This window comes from Rhagoletis zephyria, unplaced genomic scaffold (genome assembly GCF_001687245.7).
Source record: "Rhagoletis zephyria isolate East Lansing unplaced genomic scaffold, Rhagoletis_zephyria_1.1 Rzeph_scaffold_00764, whole genome shotgun sequence".
NCBI classification, from domain to species: Eukaryota; Metazoa; Arthropoda; class Insecta; order Diptera; family Tephritidae; genus Rhagoletis; species Rhagoletis zephyria.
This window is the reverse complement of record NW_016157848.1, coordinates 85,047-102,449: the sequence shown is the minus strand read 5'-3', so window position 1 is coordinate 102,449 and position 17,403 is coordinate 85,047. Positions and strand designations below refer to the sequence as shown.

The 17,403-nt window shown below is 39.6% G+C and overlaps 3 protein-coding genes and 1 long non-coding RNA gene across 4 annotated transcripts; 3 read left to right on the top strand and 1 right to left on the bottom strand.

Moving 5' to 3' along the window:
- The first annotated feature begins 503 nt into the window (after positions 1-503).
- On the top strand, positions 504-2,319 carry LOC108361448 (uncharacterized). The gene is made up of 4 exons (XM_017614069.1): positions 504-1,325; positions 1,580-1,894; positions 1,967-2,078; positions 2,250-2,319. Exons 1-4 carry the CDS (start codon positions 1,137-1,139, stop codon positions 2,279-2,281), a joined length of 648 nt encoding a protein of 215 aa, XP_017469558.1. The 5' UTR covers positions 504-1,136; the 3' UTR covers positions 2,282-2,319.
- A 252-nt stretch (positions 2,320-2,571) lies between these two features.
- Positions 2,572-3,517, bottom strand: mtSSB (mitochondrial single stranded DNA-binding protein). Its single transcript, XM_017614070.1, has 4 exons — positions 3,426-3,517; positions 3,281-3,359; positions 3,107-3,215; positions 2,572-2,917 (listed from the first exon to the last, which is right to left on the bottom strand). The coding sequence occupies exons 1-4, from the start codon at positions 3,447-3,449 to the stop codon at positions 2,698-2,700; spliced, it is 432 nt and encodes a 143-aa protein (XP_017469559.1). The 5' UTR covers positions 3,450-3,517; the 3' UTR covers positions 2,572-2,697.
- A 362-nt stretch (positions 3,518-3,879) lies between these two features.
- Positions 3,880-5,612, top strand: LOC108361450 (uncharacterized). The gene is made up of 3 exons (XR_001847305.1): positions 3,880-3,920; positions 3,979-4,087; positions 4,147-5,612. It is a non-coding gene; the product is annotated as an uncharacterized LOC108361450 (long non-coding RNA).
- Positions 5,613-8,428: 2,816 nt separating this feature from the next.
- On the top strand, positions 8,429-16,123 carry Atx2 (Ataxin 2). The gene is made up of 7 exons (XM_017614067.1): positions 8,429-9,078; positions 10,697-11,085; positions 11,150-12,371; positions 12,430-12,589; positions 13,375-14,719; positions 14,788-14,930; positions 15,029-16,123. Exons 1-7 carry the CDS (start codon positions 9,029-9,031, stop codon positions 15,323-15,325), a joined length of 3,606 nt encoding a protein of 1,201 aa, XP_017469556.1. The 5' UTR covers positions 8,429-9,028; the 3' UTR covers positions 15,326-16,123.
- The last annotated feature ends 1,280 nt before the right edge of the window (positions 16,124-17,403 follow it).

Sequence of the window (17,403 nt, the reverse complement as noted above, 5' to 3'; positions counted from 1 at the left end):
GGCTACAACAACCCCGCCCAGATAAGCTAGTCCCTCAATCGTTGTCGTCAAGCTCTACAATCGTAAGACCCAGGAAACGTGCAGCCTCGATGGGGCCTGTCCATAAGTACAGAGGCGTTAGTCGGGTGTGGTTCAGTGGGCATGCGAAGAGAAGCGTTGAGTCATGGGGCGCCTCTCCGCATGCCGGGCATTCATTTGGGACATCTGCATTTGTTCTGCTCAGCTATGAATTCATCCTGCTACAGCGGCAAAAGCGAAATTGGGCTATTGTGGTTCGAGTCTCCAGAGGCCGGCGAAGCTCTGTCTCGTTCACGTCTGGTGGTTGTGTGCCCGGAACGGCATTCACAAGTCGAGAGTCTACATAACTCGAGACTGGCTATCTGTGAATGCCGTTCAAGGCCTGTCGGTAAGCTGTCGGTCCAGAGGTTGTTTTATGAACGTCTGGACTTCGTCCGTCAGTTCATAGATGCCTTGCTGTTGCGGCTCTGTACCTTATTGACCTGTCACTGCAGATGCTTCCGCAAAAGCTCTTTGGGGAGTTTTTATGCAGGTACAACTCAGAAGGGTGCAAACCTACGGCAGGGTCTACCCCCAGATTGGAAGGGAAAAGCCGGCTGTCGGGGAATGTCCAACTTTTAAAGCGAAAGGCTGCATTCAAAGCGTTTAACGCCTTTTCAGCCACGTTTCTTCACTAGGCCATCAAAAAATCAAATTGCAGTAGTCCATCATTTGATCCAGAACAATATGGGCAAGTTTTTCGGTGTGCGGCTGTGTTTTAACTTTGTTTAAAAGATCGAGCTGGCTGTTTTAAACTAAGATTAGCCAATCAAATGTCAGCCAGCTGTTCAAAACAAACGCAGTAATATAAGTTAAAGTGGCCTCAGGTGATTTAAAAAGACAGTGGTCCACTTTCGAACTTATTAAGCCGACCGTAACTTCAAAAATATTACCTACTGTAATTTGGATGTCAACGTGTAATTTTCTTACTAGGAAGCCCCCAAGAATCTGCTACAACAAATTTTTAGTACATTATCGATCAAAACGTACATACAATAAAAAACGTTAATGAAAAAAATTTGTAAAAAATTATTTTCTATCGCTAAAAAAATTGTAAAACAAATTTAAAAAAAACAAAGATGTCAAAATTCTGCGGTGTAATTTCTAAGCGTCTAAATTCCGAAGCGTTGGAGCCCATGCGTTTCAGTCATCTAGAAATGCTCATTCACTGGCTCGCCAGTGAGACTGAATCGCTGGAATCAGATTTTCTAACAAAAAGTGAAGCGGTGCAAGAACAACAGCTGCAAGTGATACAGAATGAAAATAAAGTAAATTAAGCAAAATCGATTTTTTTTACTCTACATTCTAATAGTTGATTTCCACCAACCCTTAACTGCAGTTTATGCCGCTTGAAAAACGGATATTACAACTACTTATTTAGTAGAAGCAAACGAAAGGAAAAAAGCAAAACCTTTCCGATCACCCCACGTTGGAATTATTTTAATTTTTCTGAGCTCTTAACTGCAGATAAGCCTTTGGTGGAAATAGGCTATAACTCGCACACTCCTCCACTCTTCTGCAGCTCAATGGCATTCATGAAATAATGCAGACGCTTAAACAAAAAGTAGCCGCCACGGAGCAGGAGCTGCAAGTGAACGGCGCGAGTATAAAAATGCTTGAGAGCAATATCAAAGCCCTGGAGGATTATGCAAAGCGACCATTGACACCAGCTGGCATCACCTGCGGTTGTCCACTCGTTTGTCAGCAGCATCAACAACACAATATGTTGAATCTGTTGCAGGACACCGATCACACCATCAACCAAATGAATACGCTAATGAACGAGATGCATGAACTGGAGCCAAATATGGAGCAAATGAGTAATCCGTATCATACAGTACGTCACGAGTTTTTCGATGCACATTCTTTTAATGCCCAAATGGCCAATGATGAAATGTTTACTCTTTAGATAAGCAGCATTCTGGACTGTCATGTGTCGACTTTGAAACAGACTGAAAAGAATCTGGATCGTTTAGTGGATAAGTTGAATGCGGTCGATGGGATGTTTCAGTTGGCGATGCGTGAGTGGAGAAATATTTTCCAAAACTGTGATATTAATAAAGACGCATCTTAATTATACAAACTATTTTAGTAAGAATTTTAATATTGTATCGCAACTGGTCTAGCGCAATTAGTTCTAATATCGTTTTAAATACTCACTAGATGTATTACAAATGTATTTTAATTTGCAGGACATCTTGCCGCTTCACGACAGAACCGATAACAATCTGCGCCGCCGAACTTTAGCAAAGCAATTGGTGGGTGCCTCAGCAATATGCGAGTTTAAAATTCGAATATAATCCTTTCAAGTGCATAACAAATTTTTTTGTACATAAGTATGTATGTATATTGTATACACATTTTCGGTAATTTGCAAATTTCAATTCACTTTCGAACTTAACAAATAATGCATTTTCTGTGATAATTAAAATAACTGAATTTTAAAAATGAATGTAGTAAATCAATTACTTCTCACAACAAAGTGTCGAGAAAATGGTTAATTGCGGTGATTCCTATATACTAATTGAAATTATTTAGTTATTAAAACTTTACAAAATTAAGCTTAGAATGTGTTATAGTTACATAAGAATAGTGTATGAAACGCTTAAAAATATGTAACTTATCTACACAAAAATATAATCACGCCTCAGTTCGGAAGAAAATTACATCATCAGCTATTATGCTAGTGGTAGTCTTTTGATTGCCTGACTGGTCGGTAATTTCACCATAGGTGATTTTTCCTTGCACCATTGTACGTTGACCTTTTTTCAGATGCTGCATGACGGTATCACGTAAAGCTGGTTTGAAAACCACTACGCGATGCCATTCGGTACGTTGTGCCCAATCACCATTTTCGTACCTGTAGAACGCGTAAAAAGTGGGTAAGAAGCAATTTTTAACACTATAGCTGCGACCGCAAGTACCACGGAGCCTAGGCCCTAAATTGTATCCACATAGATTAATAGAAAGCTTTATAAATTTAGGCGGAAAATTTGAGAAAGCGGCTTTGGTACTCTGCAGCAACAGCATTTAGATGTTAATATGTTACCTGTAATTAGCATGCGTCGCCACAGAAAACATTACAACCGGGTGCTCTACGGAACCCCGCATTTGCGGATCAGCGCCAACTCGGCCCAGAATGGTGACATTGTTAACAGCTGTATTAATAGATATACATTTACCATAAGTGGGTTATAAATTTGAGTTACCTTAGTAGACATACTTTTTTCTACGCGCTGCGGAGCCTCTGTTGCGGCACAACGTGCTGCATGTGCCAAAGCCATGCGGATTGGGGAAATTAACTGTAAGCAAATGGATATCATGGTACTAAATAACATTGTAAGAAAACATAAATATTATTATCTTACCGAACGTGCACTTTGTGTCAACATTGTTTACTGAAGTCGTCGATTTTAACAAAAAGAATTTATCAAAATATGCTTTGAAGAAGGTTAAAAACTCAGTATATCCAGTAAAAAAACTGTGGTGAAGTCCTTTATGGGGATAAAGTTTCCAGAGGTGAAATTTTAGGTAGCACACAATTTCTTACACGCATGGTTGCTTTTCAGCACTCATGAAAGAAACTTAAGAAATATTTGAAAAAAAAGTTCATATAGTACATTAATTTTGAAAGAAATACCATATAATGTATGTACTCTGGTTAATAATATCAAAAAATGTATTAGAACCACCGTTTAATGTTATATTTGATACAAATTAATATTGCTGCCCCGAACGCTCTGCGCCTTGCCACTGAATAATAGATTTACTTAAAATTACATCCCTGGTCCTTGTTCTTTCTGTATCGCATCGTGGTGAATTCACATTTCTCAGAAATTTGACAACAAAACAAAACAAAGCGAGTATTTTATTTGCTAATTTTTGCGATTTCTATTGTTTAATGTAAATTTGTCTTTTTAGGATATGTCGAGCCAACAAAGAAGGCGCAGTTGGAAAATTGAGTAATTAGTAATGAAGTAGCAGGCATATTTGGAAAATTATGCCGATAAGCAGGATGGAATTTGGGAAAGTAAGTGCATGGTTGCAGCATATCTATGTATAAAAAGTATTTAATTAAATTGTTTATAGAAATGTTATAAATCGAGTGGCTCATTTACGATGTGCTCCAAACATTTGGCGAACTTTTTTTCGCCTTTTCAACGTGCTAAGTAACAAGTTAAGATGACTGCCATCACGGCCGGTAAGAAACCGCAAGCAAAGGGCAGACAACCTTCCAGGAAGCTGCCTCCTGTCCCCGAGCCGAAGCTGCAGTTCAGCAAGAGCAGGTCAGCAAATTGCTACCCTGATCAAACGTAAACTAAAGCGCTCTGCTGTGATTGCACTCCGTAAATGTGAAAACTTGGTGCATGCTGAGAAATATCAAACAAGAAAACTCCGTGATGGACGCCGTGAGATGGAGTAACGCTGTGTGGCAAAGAAATGCGGCCAATTCGACGGGCCTGAAAAATCCAAATTGGCTTTTGTGATCCGCATCCGCGGTATCAACAAAGTTGCACAAAAAGTGCGTAGTTTTACAGTTCTGTCTTCGCCACATTAAAACGGTGTGTTCATCAAATTGAGCAAGGCAACCATTAATATGCTACGTATGCCGAACCCCCTATATGGGGTTATCCAAATCTTAAATCAGTTTGTGAATTGATGTACAAACGTGGAATGGTCAAGCGTGTCCCAATCTCTGCTTTGTGATCGAACGCAAATTTCGCGAAGCGCACGAAATTCAGTGCGTTGATTCACTTCACTTCAAGAAAGCCCCCAACTTCCTGTTGCTATTCAAGCTCAACACATCAACCCGAGGCTGGCGCAAGAAGGCTAATCACTACGTTGAGGTTGGTGATTTCGGTAGCCGTGAGGATAAGATCAACAAATTGCTGCACAAGATGGCTTAAAGAAATTGTTGTTTTGTATTTAAGTAGACAATATAATTTGGCACATCTTCAAAAGACGCCCAAAAAAAAAAAAAAAAGAAAATTAAAAAATTCCTGAAGTTGCCTTTTCACGGGTCGATTTCTGTCGACTGGAAAATTTACTTAAGATATCGACTAGCCAAAACGCTTACATTTTACGGTTGAATTGCAATTTACACGGGTAGATTTTGGTTAAACGACAAAAATCGACCGTGTAAAGGCAGCTTAAATAACGTTCAAATTAATCACCCCCTTTGAGATGGAAAATACCAATAACCATTTCATAATTTCGAAAATTATTCCATTTATATTTGTTCTTGCATTTTCCACACCACTTGTGAGGTATGCTTTTACGCGCGTTACCGATTTTTTTTTAATGTGCTCGGTTGCCCAGGAGGCCTATTTTCACCTTTACAACTTAACTTAAACAGAATTAAAACTAAAGCATGCAATATATAAAGAAAATTAAAAGTTGTCTTACATCTAGTAAACTTAAAAAATTGCACATTAAATTCATTTTTCATTATAAAATAAAATTAAATATCACAATTCAGTTTACAAAATGTGGTCTGTTTGCACCCACAGTAAGTTCCCATGAAGCCTAGCCTAAATTCAGAATTGAAAAAAAAACGAGCAAATGGGGTCGGAAACTACTAGCCCTAAAAGCATAATGTGGAAAATGTTTGAAGAGCTGCGAAATTGTATTGCAATAATAAAAATAACAGTGCATAAATTGGAAAAAATGGTTTTTGTTTTGCTTTATAATTTTTGGGAATATTGGTTCAGATGGAATTTTTTTATTTGTTTGGTTTTTCAGCTCGTTAATGATGCACCCAGGGTTGCATTTACTGTCTATGAAAATATTTCGTGAAGCGTTCCAAAATTAGCTCCGAGCAACTAAAAGTTGGTTAAGCTTAAATGAAATAGTTTTTTATTAAATATTTATTCCTGGTATTTAGTAAAAAACATCAATACTAATGTATGAAAAACAAAACACCAATGCTAATGTATGAAATGAAGTAAATAAAAATCTACGAATACATTCCATGAATATTTTGTCATAGAGCCATTATTAAATTTAGACATAACTTTGTCAGGCGTTGGTACCTACGTATATAGAATTAATGCGTTGGAGAGAGATAAATATACAAGTTCAACGCGCTAATTTAGGTATCCTTGTATGTATATACCTGTTACTCGTCTGGCATATACTCCAACTGCGAAAATAATGACAATTATAATTTATGTAGATCCCTGGATAAAAGATTGTCACAAGTTACTTTCGGTAACTCACGATTGAAGTTTGGAATGGAATTTCTCAGAAACACGACTACAGATTTTCTCCAAAGTGTCGGAGAATGCTATGTACTAGTTCATGAAATTCTTAAATTATCTTATTTTTTTTAGTTTAGTGTCAACCATTTATGAGTTTAATAAAATTTTGTCGTATACGACATTTGTCAAAAAATTTGCAGTCAGTTTTAGTGATATACGCCAAAATGTGATAACAATTTTTATAAATTAACCATACTTTTTACTAATCAGCCTAATCGTGAGTTTCGCCCGAACAAAATTTCGGCAACAATTTTTTCATCCACCTGTAGTGAACACACGCAAACGAAAAGTGACCCGGTTCTAGAAAATGAAACTCATGATAAAGCTGAATATGTCGGAAACTAAAGAAGAACAGATAACTCTATTTAAAAGATCTTGATTAGTTTAGTACGACAGCAATACTAACGCAATTTGTACCAAATAACCGAAAAAATTTTAGTCAATTAGTCGGAAACTAAAGAAGATATCCAAAAACCACAAATTGTCAAAATGACGCTTCCGGCAATTTTCCATCCAGGCGACGATATTTGAATAGGTTTGTATAGTTACCAATAGTCAGTACTAATTTGTACTGGAACCTGCAAACTTTTACTGGAAAAGTGTATGATAACCCAAAAAATTTGCAAGAGAGCACTGAATCGAGAGCATAACAACACGAGAGAGCTGCAAATTCTTGCTAGTGAAATTTTTACTAGCAGAAATTAGCTAGCAGAAGAAGAAGAAGAATAAATGTCAAAAGAATATATAAAAAGTGGTGTTACTAGCTCAGTTGATTTTGTGTATGTGTTTCGCCGCACGGCTTCTGATATCAAATTGAAAAATTTTGTTTGAATTTCTACACACACTTACAGGTTTTGACAGTTTATGCCGCCAAAGCAAAAACAAAATACATGTAAATTTTTGTTTTTGTACTCCTGCTATCACCTTATATTGATTCGCCTTGGCACAAACAAAAGTAAAATGAGTGGAAATCATAATATTAATGATGTACTGGACAGTGTAAGTGCTTGTGTGTAAAGCAAAGAGTTTAAAACTGATTTATAAATAGTAAAATGTTTACAGCAGACTGTCAAAGCAGTGCAACAACTGTTCTCTTGCAAGTTTTTGCTAGTTTTGTGTTCAATAACCTCTTCTGCTAGTTTTCTCTTCTTCTCAATTTTACGCTCTATTTTGCTTTTACGCTCTCGCTGCAATGTTTTACTGGAGAAGTTACTATACAAACCTAATGTTACTCGCATATTTTCGAGCCTGTATGTAAATTTTCGGGAAAAAGGTTAATAAGTATATTCATCTGCTGAAAAGATATTTTCGCAGATTCACAATTTATTTAAAATAAATCTATTAGCCCAATCTCCAATTCCATGTGAATAAATCTCCCCAGTGCTTAAATAATTTTCCCCACATTAAATAGCTGCACAACACCCTAATTGCCGAAAAAACGTTGCTTGCAACACTAGTCCTTTATGGGGACCAAACTTGGCGAGAAAAAAATAGCTAAGTTTGTTTACTGGATATACTGAGGTTAAAAAACAGTGCCGGCAAATCAGCTGATTGTCAAATGGCTACCACAATGGCGGGCGCAAGTTTTGCGACATCTGCCGTGGGAAAGTAAGTGTTCATACAATATCGGCAGCAGATGTCTCTGGGCGAGGTAGCCCAGCACGAACACAATCGGATAAATTATATGAGTTCAAATAATTAAAATCTTTAGATTTACGTTGTTGGTTCTTCATACAAAATGAAAAATCAACTCGCATCCCCTCTGCTAAGTGCTGATCAGTTTTTTGTTTTTCTTTTCATTTTCTGTTTTTATTTGCATTTTGCTTTTCACTATGGCAAATCTCGTGGAAGTGTGAAGGAATTGAAAATCTTTGCCGTGGTGGCAGCCGGCATTTCGTCGACGAGTGGTATATTTCCCCGACGACAACTCAAAATTTCTGAAGAACAAAAACGGTCGCTGGAAATGCGGCTTCTCATTTATATACGTTCTCTGTTTTATATACGTTCTCTGCCGGAGGTACAGGGTGAGAACCCGTGTTTAGCACCCTGTACTTCCTGTAGTCCATTACAATGTATTCCGGTAGTGCATTCCAGAATTCAGCGAAATTTTGACAGTTGTCAAATTGACGTTCGTGCCTCGTCGTGCAGTAAATTGGCCGAAGTATAAACGCATTTTAAACGAAGCGTATTGCAGAAGTAAAAAAGTTAACTTCACTGTGAAAAGAAATTGTAAGCTTATTGTGCGTTAGTACGAGCGTAAAAATATTCATATATAATTTACACAAACGCAAAAACGAAAGCTAAATTTTAACGCGATTACGGCAGCATCGTGTGTGCATGTGGAAAGCATTGTAATTGCATAAAAAACCAAAGTGCCGAAGTGTGCAACGTTTCTTTGACTTTGTGTTTTTGGCATACGGAAATCGGAACTCTTTTTTTTAAGATTCGTTAAATCAACTAATTAAAGCTTAAAGCAACTCCTGTGGAAGTTGTAAAATACGTATATACGTAAAAAGATTGAAAGCGTGCTCGCAAAGCGCTGCGCGGATCCATCATAGTACGCATCATCGTTGTGGACCGAATCGACCAAGGCAGAAGAAACAGCAGTGGAGCAAGAATTGACAGCGCGGAGCAACTAAAAGGGGCGCGAGCGAAAGTGCCACTTGTCCACTAATTGTTGTGCAGTCGATAGTAGCAGCACAACGAACAACATGAATACCAACAGCAATAAACGCAAGAACCGCCCCGGTGGCGTATCAAGGTAATTGGATACTATATGTATTTATTATTTATTATCCATACCCTTAAATATTAACGGCAGTGAATGCAACTTATATAACAGTTAAGAGTTCCGGGTATCCATGTGCTCTTCATCACAGCCATGGGACGGACATACGTATGTAATGCATAGTTGTTTACATTCCATTGCCATTCAATAAAAAAAATCACAGAAAATGCTTAAATATATATTTAAATGGACCCAGCTCTGTGACGGTAAAGATATGTCATGGCTTTATCATGTGATTCATAATTCTGCAAATGTAAATACCGTACGCGGGACTTCAGCACAGCGGCATGCAAGTTAGCATCCAATCGACCTACCCATTTCTGGCGAATGCCATAATTTTTTCATCTTATTTTGATTTGCCAAACGGCGAGGTCATTGGCTTTGTCCAAATATGCCGCTGTGTTGTTGGTAATTAACAAAATTCAATAAACCGCCGAGAGAAAAGATGAAGCGAACGAATTCTTGATTTCCTGCATGTTGGTTACGAAATTCTTCGATTGCGTAGCCACTGTCGCGGTTTTACGCGTAAAGCTTGTTATTGTAGACACACAGCCGAACACTAAATAGGTACATATAGGCAAAAAGTCACGCCAATGAATTAGAAAGTGCGTTGACTTTTATTATTATTTTTGCAACGTATTTGTTAATGTGTACAATGATTGGCAAGTATTGTTTGATTACATATTTCAGTGTTTTAGGTTAGGTGTCTGTGTTGGTCATGTTTTGCAGAAAGCTTAACCTTAAGATTCCAAAGCAAATGGAAATAAGTGTTAAAATGACTTGAATAGAAGTAAATGAATAACTAGAGCCATAAGTGGCACAGTTAACTGCATAGGTAAAAAATTACAATATAAGGAGTGTGTCCGTTTTTACTTTCTAGTTTTTAGTTTAATTTCAGGTCATTTGATAACCGCTGGTTAATTCTAAATGCTTTCATAATAATTAAATTTCACAGATATTTACCTTTCCTTATCGGATGTTGTTGTTGTAGCAGCATATAAATTCCCCAAAGATTTTTTGGGGAGTGTTGCTGGAGTGACAGTCCTTGGCCAAATATAAATCTGGGTCGTTCCGGTTACGTAGACCCGACTGTCGTGGGAACGTGTCCTTATCGGATAACCTCAGTTGGTTAGGCTTATATTCCCCAAAGCTTTTATCTAGTATAGCCAGGTGTTTGTATATGTAGATGTCGTGTCTTGTAAGTACTACGTGAAAGTATATAATAAAATGTACCTATTAGAATTTGCATTTTATGAGCGAAAAACGATTTTAGCTTCCCAGCAGTATGATATTTTCTACAAGGATTCGCATTGTTATTGTAAATCTTAGAAAATGTCCATCAAATTTTGTCAATTCTGTTGAAGTGATATACATATTAAGTCTGTTGAAAGGAAGCTGTTCCCGTAATTCACCTTACCCGCAAAACCTACCAATCTTGGAGTACTTATGTATCTGGAACAGGCAAATGAAAATCTGGGTCTGTCGGGTTATGCATAGAGTCATAAAAACATAACCTTTATAAAAAAGTGTTAGACAGTTAGGTTTTCATTATAACTTCACCAAAGTTTATAATTGCCTCTTCCTGTTCCAGATATGTGACCGACAATCGGCAGCAACAACACCAACACCAACACCAACAGCAGTCCAACAAAGGGCGGACACAAGCGCAAGGCGTCTATAAAAATACGCATTTCATACATGCCGCCACAGCGTTAGTGGGCAGCCTTGTACAGGTGCGTCTGCGTTCGGGTAATATTTACGAGGGCGTCTTTCACACATTCTCGCCTAGTTTTGATGTGGCACTCGAGCTGCCTTTATGTATTAAAACTAATAAAAATGAAGATGAGGGTAAACATGTGCCGAATCATATGATTTTCCCCTGTGACACTGTAGTGAGCATTTCAGCGAAAGATTTTGATTCACGATATGCCACAACAAAAACATTCGCTACGGATGGCGCCATATCAGAAAAGTTCAATGGTAATATAATTGAATATAGTAGTTTTAATGAGTAGTGGTATATGAGTTTTCTTTCCAATGTCAGGCATACGATTCGAGGAGAAAGAGTTGGAGCCTTGGGATGCGTCTGGCATGAATGGCGATGTTGATATAGAATTGGATGGCGCGTCTAATGGTTGGGATCCCAATGACATGTTCCGCCAGAATGAGCATGTCTTTGGCGTTCAGTCTACATTTGACGACTCCTTGTCAACTTACACGGTGCAGCTTGATAAGGTCGACTCTGATGAGTTCAAGGAGGCAGAAGCGAAAGCAGAGAAATTGGCTGCTGAAATCGAAAATAATCCTATTTATCGTGAGCGTGTTGATTTAGAGAATGGGGATGAGGAAACTCTTTATGCTGCTGTCGAACGTCCCGGCAGCGAGGTGGAGCGCGAACGTGAACTTGAACGCGAACGTGAGCTAGAGCGTGAACGAGAGCGCGAACGAGACCGCGAGCTTGAGCGGGAAAAAGAACGTGAACGTGATCGAGAGCGGGAGCGAGAACGAGAACGGGATCGCGAGCGTGAGCGTGAACGGGAACAGCGAGATCGGGAACGAGATCGAGAGCGTGATGATCGTGAACGCAGTAAACGTGGTGGTGGTGGAGTTAATAGTGGTGGCGCCTATGAGCCACGGGAAGTCATGGCGGAGCGTTATATTACTAAACCGACGCGTAGCATCACCGGACCGCCACCGCCTGTTGCCATGGCATCAACAAATACAATAACAACTTCGTCAACGGCAGCGGTGTCGTCCCAAACTAGCGGCAATGGCCCAACACAACGCTCTCATATAGAACGTAGTGCTGGCGGTAACAGCAGTGTCGTTGGTGGCGATATGGTGGGTGGCGAACGCATTATGAATGCGCCGCCACCAACATCGTCAAATATAGGTCAACAACAGCAGCAGCTGCAGCAAACTAACTCAACTCAGCCGGCTGCTGGCGGTATGGCAGGTGGCATTAAGAGTACGACAGCGCCGCCGTTGGCTTCAAACACTGGCTTGAGCAGTGGATCGGACGGTGGCAACAAGTATGGCGGTGGTTCGATGATGAAACGCAAAACGGTGCCACAGGGCAAGCAAATGATGCGCAATACGTCAACCACAAACAATTCAAACACATCGTCAGGTGTGGGCAGTAGCAGTGGAAATATGACGCAAGGCAGCAGTGGCAATCAGTCAAGTGGAGGCAAAGGTGGCAATTACCAGCCGATGTCGATGCAAAATCAGTCGTCATATCAAAACTATTCGCAAATCATGCATGGGTACGGCATCACCGTTTCATTTTAATGCACGCTTAAGTCAGCGTTTTCCACATTGCAGGTCAAATCAATATCGCAATCAATCACATATGGGCGGACCGTCAAAGATAAATGGCGACTCTAATGCAAATCCAGGAAAACCAATGCCGCAGCGTGGTATGCGCCAGTACCAAGGTGGTCAATCAAATTCTTCGTTGAATTACAATGACTCACAGAATCAGGCAAGTGTTTTTGTTGTTATATAGGGTCATCCATCTAGGCCTTTTTTTAATTTTAAATTATGCACTTAAAACAGAACTAGGAGTCGTAAGTTTTTTAACACTCCTGAAAAAACAATCTCTGAATGTTTCTTTCGAATTTCGACCGTTTTTTAGTTTTTGAGATCCTTGAAATTTCTTCAAACTAAGCACGTCCTTAATTTACATATAATGTACAAAATTACTTACCGGAAAATCTCCTTGAAACTAAAACGTTATTATCAGTTTATAAGAGTGCGTTTCGAGGACTCTATAAATTTCGATAACTCAAAGATTGACATATCTCGATATAAATCGATATGTTGGTAACTCGATAAACTTTTGATAACTATGTATATATGTAAATTTCGATAACTCGACTGATTTTGATAGCTCCATAAATTTTCGTATCTATCGAGACAAATTTCGATACTTCGTTATACTCTGGTAACTCGATAGAATTTGATAAACCGATAAACTGTAAAAACTCTATATATGGAAGCCAACATTACTCGCGTAATTAGCGTAATGGTGGAAAGAGTAACTGAAAAGTGGACCTTACGAATGGACCACCTACAGCGTAGTCGCGGCCACAATTTGCATGAAATTAATTTAAAAAAGTAAATTTCGGAGACGGCTTTTTCGATAATAACAAAGATGCCCATATCCAGTTCTGTTTTAAGTTGTCTATTTGAAATTAATAAAAGGTGTAGATGGATCACACGTTACTTTCTTAATTAGACACGCTTTTTAATAATTTGTACTTGTAGATCTCTATGGGCAAAACTCACGGTCCACCACATGGCCAACAGCAGATCGGTGGACCAATGGTCGTGAACAATAGCACGTCACCACCCCTACAAACGGGCGGTGGTGGTCCTCATGGTCACGGACAGTCACAAAGCGGTGGTGTGGTTATGTCTGGCCCACCTAATCAGCCACCTCCACAGCCACAGCGACAAATGCGCAATCAGATGCAGGACTTGCGCCAGTTTGCACAAGATTTTCAGTTGGCAAACAGCGCATCAACATCTCCTCCACAACAACCACAACAATCACAGCTGCCGATACAGCAGCAACACCAACAGCAACAATCGCAACAGCACTTGAATATGGGTAAAGGCGGTGGACACCAACCACAGCCTTCGGTATCGCCGCCACAGCAGCAACAGCAGCCACAACAACAGCAAGTTGTTGTGCAGCAACAACAACAACAGCCACACATGAATATGCAGCATGTACAGCAGCAGCAGCATCACGGGCAGCATCACGCCCCTCCACCGCAGCAGCAGCAAGCGCATATACCACAACAGCAACAGCACTATGTGCCGTCGCATTTGGTGCAGCAGCAGCAGACACAACAGCAAGTGCAGCAGCACCTGCCAACGCAGCACGTGCATCAGCAGCAGCAGAAACCGCATTTGGACAGCGGTAACATGATGCATTTATCCAAACAGCACCAGCAACAACAGCCGCCACAACACCAACAGCAACAGCAACACCAACATCAGCAGCAGCCACCTTCGCAGCCGCCTACACCTTTGGCGCAGGAGCCGCCTCAGCAGCAAGTGCCACAACAAGGTATGTACCATGTACCGCCGCCGCAGCTGGCACCGCCGCAACAACAACAACCACCACAAATGCAGCCAACGTCGCCACCAGTGGTAGACACGCCGCCACAACAGCACCAACAGCCGCAACAAGCGGTGCAGCAGCTTAGTAAATTAGATACAACGCCAGTGACAACAGTCGCACCGGTGAGTGTCGCTGTGGCAAATACCGGTGGTGAAAAGGTGACCACGCCTCCGGGCACCGCTTTAGCATCGACTGCGACGAGCGGTACCAACACCACCGGCACGGCGACTGTTAAGAAGGCGCACGTGCTGAATCCGTCGGCAAAGCCGTTTACGCCACGCAGCCCCAGCACACCGAATCCTTCGCGGCCGCATACACCACAAACTCCAGTGCAGCTGCAAGGCATCTATACGACTGGGACGCATGTGCAAGCGGCTAGCCAGACGCCCATGTACGTCATGCAATCACAGCAGCCCGCATTCCAAGCGCCGACACATCCACAGACCGGCCAACAGCCACGAATGCGTAGAGGCAATTACGGTGAGTGTGCAATGAATTTGGTAGTGCGAATGTTTTTTATGTTTATATCGCATTTGTATACCCTTCAGGTCCGATGGCGGCATCGCAAACTCACGTTTCGGCCACAACGGCTACGGGACAGCCTTTGCTGGCAGCAGCGCCGATACAACAATTCATACATTATCAACAGACTCCACATGCGCCGCATTTCCAATCACAGCCCTATGTTAATGTGAGTATAATTGATCGCATTTAAATACAAGGAAATATTTTCATTTATTTTTTTACAAATTTCACTAATAGTCTATACATTTTCTACCCCAATTACAGGTGCGTATGTACGAACCACCGCCACAACAGTTGCAATTCATCACGCAAACGCCACCATCGACCACGCCTTCACCCGGCCAACCACATCAGACGTTCCATCCGCCACCACAGCCTTCTCCTGCGGGCGGTGGCCCACAGCCTACATTCGCCCCACAAACTCAACCCATGTATCCGGTCGTCTATCCCGTCTTACATCCAACACAGATCATGCCGAATCACTACTACTCGACGACGCCGCAACATCCACAACAAACTCAACCGTTTCAAATATTAATGCAACAACATCCGGCGCAATAAAAAGCATAAGCAATGTTGGGTAGCGGGTGAGCGACACGGTGAAAGATGAAATGCGGGAGTGCTGAAAACGTTTTGGTAGGGGACGAAATCGTGTTGTTGATGAAGAAGCGTACTAAAGTAGTATAGAAAGGAAATAGAAAACGGAATAGTTGGCGAATTATTTATGTTTTAAATGCCGCTAAGCAACATCAGTCAACAATAATAACAATAAAATCAATGCCTCAAGGTATTGATAAATGATGCAAATATGTTAAATGGAACTTTGTAAAAAATAATTCTCAGAAAAAGTTGTTTTGGAAGATAACTTAAGGAGAGATGTGAAAAAGATGAAATGCAAAAGCAGAAAAAGCGCTGAACGTTAGCCAAAGCCATATGATTTCCATATGTCTTGTCTACGCTTGCGTTGGTGCAAGTGTGCTAATGAAGTCTCTAGCCATTTAATTGTTTGGCGTAAATCCACTGGAAATGTTTAGTATATGTTTCGCAAAGCAGCTGGAACATTGGCAAACGCAACAGCTGTAAATTAAATATTTATTTAATTTAAATTGCAACCAAAAAATGTTTTGAGCAAATATTGGCAAAAGTGTGTGAAAGGCATGCAGGATTTTTAATGACAGATTGTCTAAACCTATTGTTATTGTTGTTGTCTTGGATGTTGCTGTAATGCTGCAAAAGCGGTTATCGGATATTGAACGCAAAAAGGCGTGAAATGAAGTCTAATAAATAAAATGAAATAAAACAAAGAAAATGCAAAAACAAAAACAAAATAAAATACCACAATTTAAGTTGCAAACCGAGTATGAAGAAAACAAAAAAGAAAAAACAAGAGCTACTAGAGCAAAAGAAACTTGTACACATTTGTGTGCATTGATTTATGCTGGCCCTCGGAAAAAATGCGAACAATCGCTGCGTTAAACGCCACCATATGTCATGTCATGCCATGCCACAACCACAACCACCTGAACATTCATACACGAGCGTATTTTCTTGCAAAAAAAAACGAGAAAGTGTACGTCTGCTGGTTTCGATGTTTAACCAGCAGCGATCATACATTTGCCTAATATTTTTAATTTATTTCATTCCTCACTAGCGTATGGTGTGGATTTTGTGTGCGGGTGGCAAAATTGTTAAAAACGTGCTTTTGTGGTATTTATAACTGTACTTTAAATTATGAATATTATTTTTTTGTTTGTTTTGAATGTTGTGTTTTTGTATCAAGCGACAAAAAGGAGTAGGAAAGTAAACAAACATAAAAAGAAAGCAAATTAGAAACAAATTTTGAGCATAATTTAGGATTATTGCGACGATTTCGATTATTTTGCATGCCACTAAAGCCTTTTGCGAATCATTCCACTTGAAATATGTATGTATGTATAAATCAAGTACTATCTACTATAAGTACTCAAACGCAAAGTAAATTTGTTGAATGCGCGAATAGCTTTTGTATTTCGAGCGAAAAAAGAAATTAAATTAAAATGAGAGCGTATTATTTTCTTAATCGAATGCTTTATAAACTAAAAAAAAATGGTAGCTTGAAATTAAAAAATAAAATTTTTTGCGAATTCATAGCCGCAAAATGACAGTTTCTTCTGGCTGACAAACTATGGCCTATTAGATCTTGCCAAAACTAAGGATACCTTAAAATTTCGGTTAATTGTAAAAGTAAAGTGTTTTGGAACCGTTTTATTTTACATAAAGCGATTGATTGTGCAAATTTTTGACTCAAAACTCAAATCATCCGTAAATCCCAAATTTTAGAGGGCTCACAATTAAGTTTTTAAAACAAAATTTGCAAAAAATTTTGGTTTGAATGCGCGGCCTTTGTTTTAAAAACCGCGAAAATATGCAAATTGTAGTCATATATTCGCCTAAAATATAACGCTTTATGAAAATACATTTACTCATTCGCGCATCCTCAAAGTGCTATATGTTAATATGTTTTTTCCTGCTTGAATATGTTTTTTGTTTTGACGCTGAAAATATCAATATTTTTGTTTTTTACCTTTTTGTCGGTATTTTTTTTAGTTTATTTTCGTTTGTTCCCTATTCCCCAATGTATCCCTAAATAAAACCCCCCC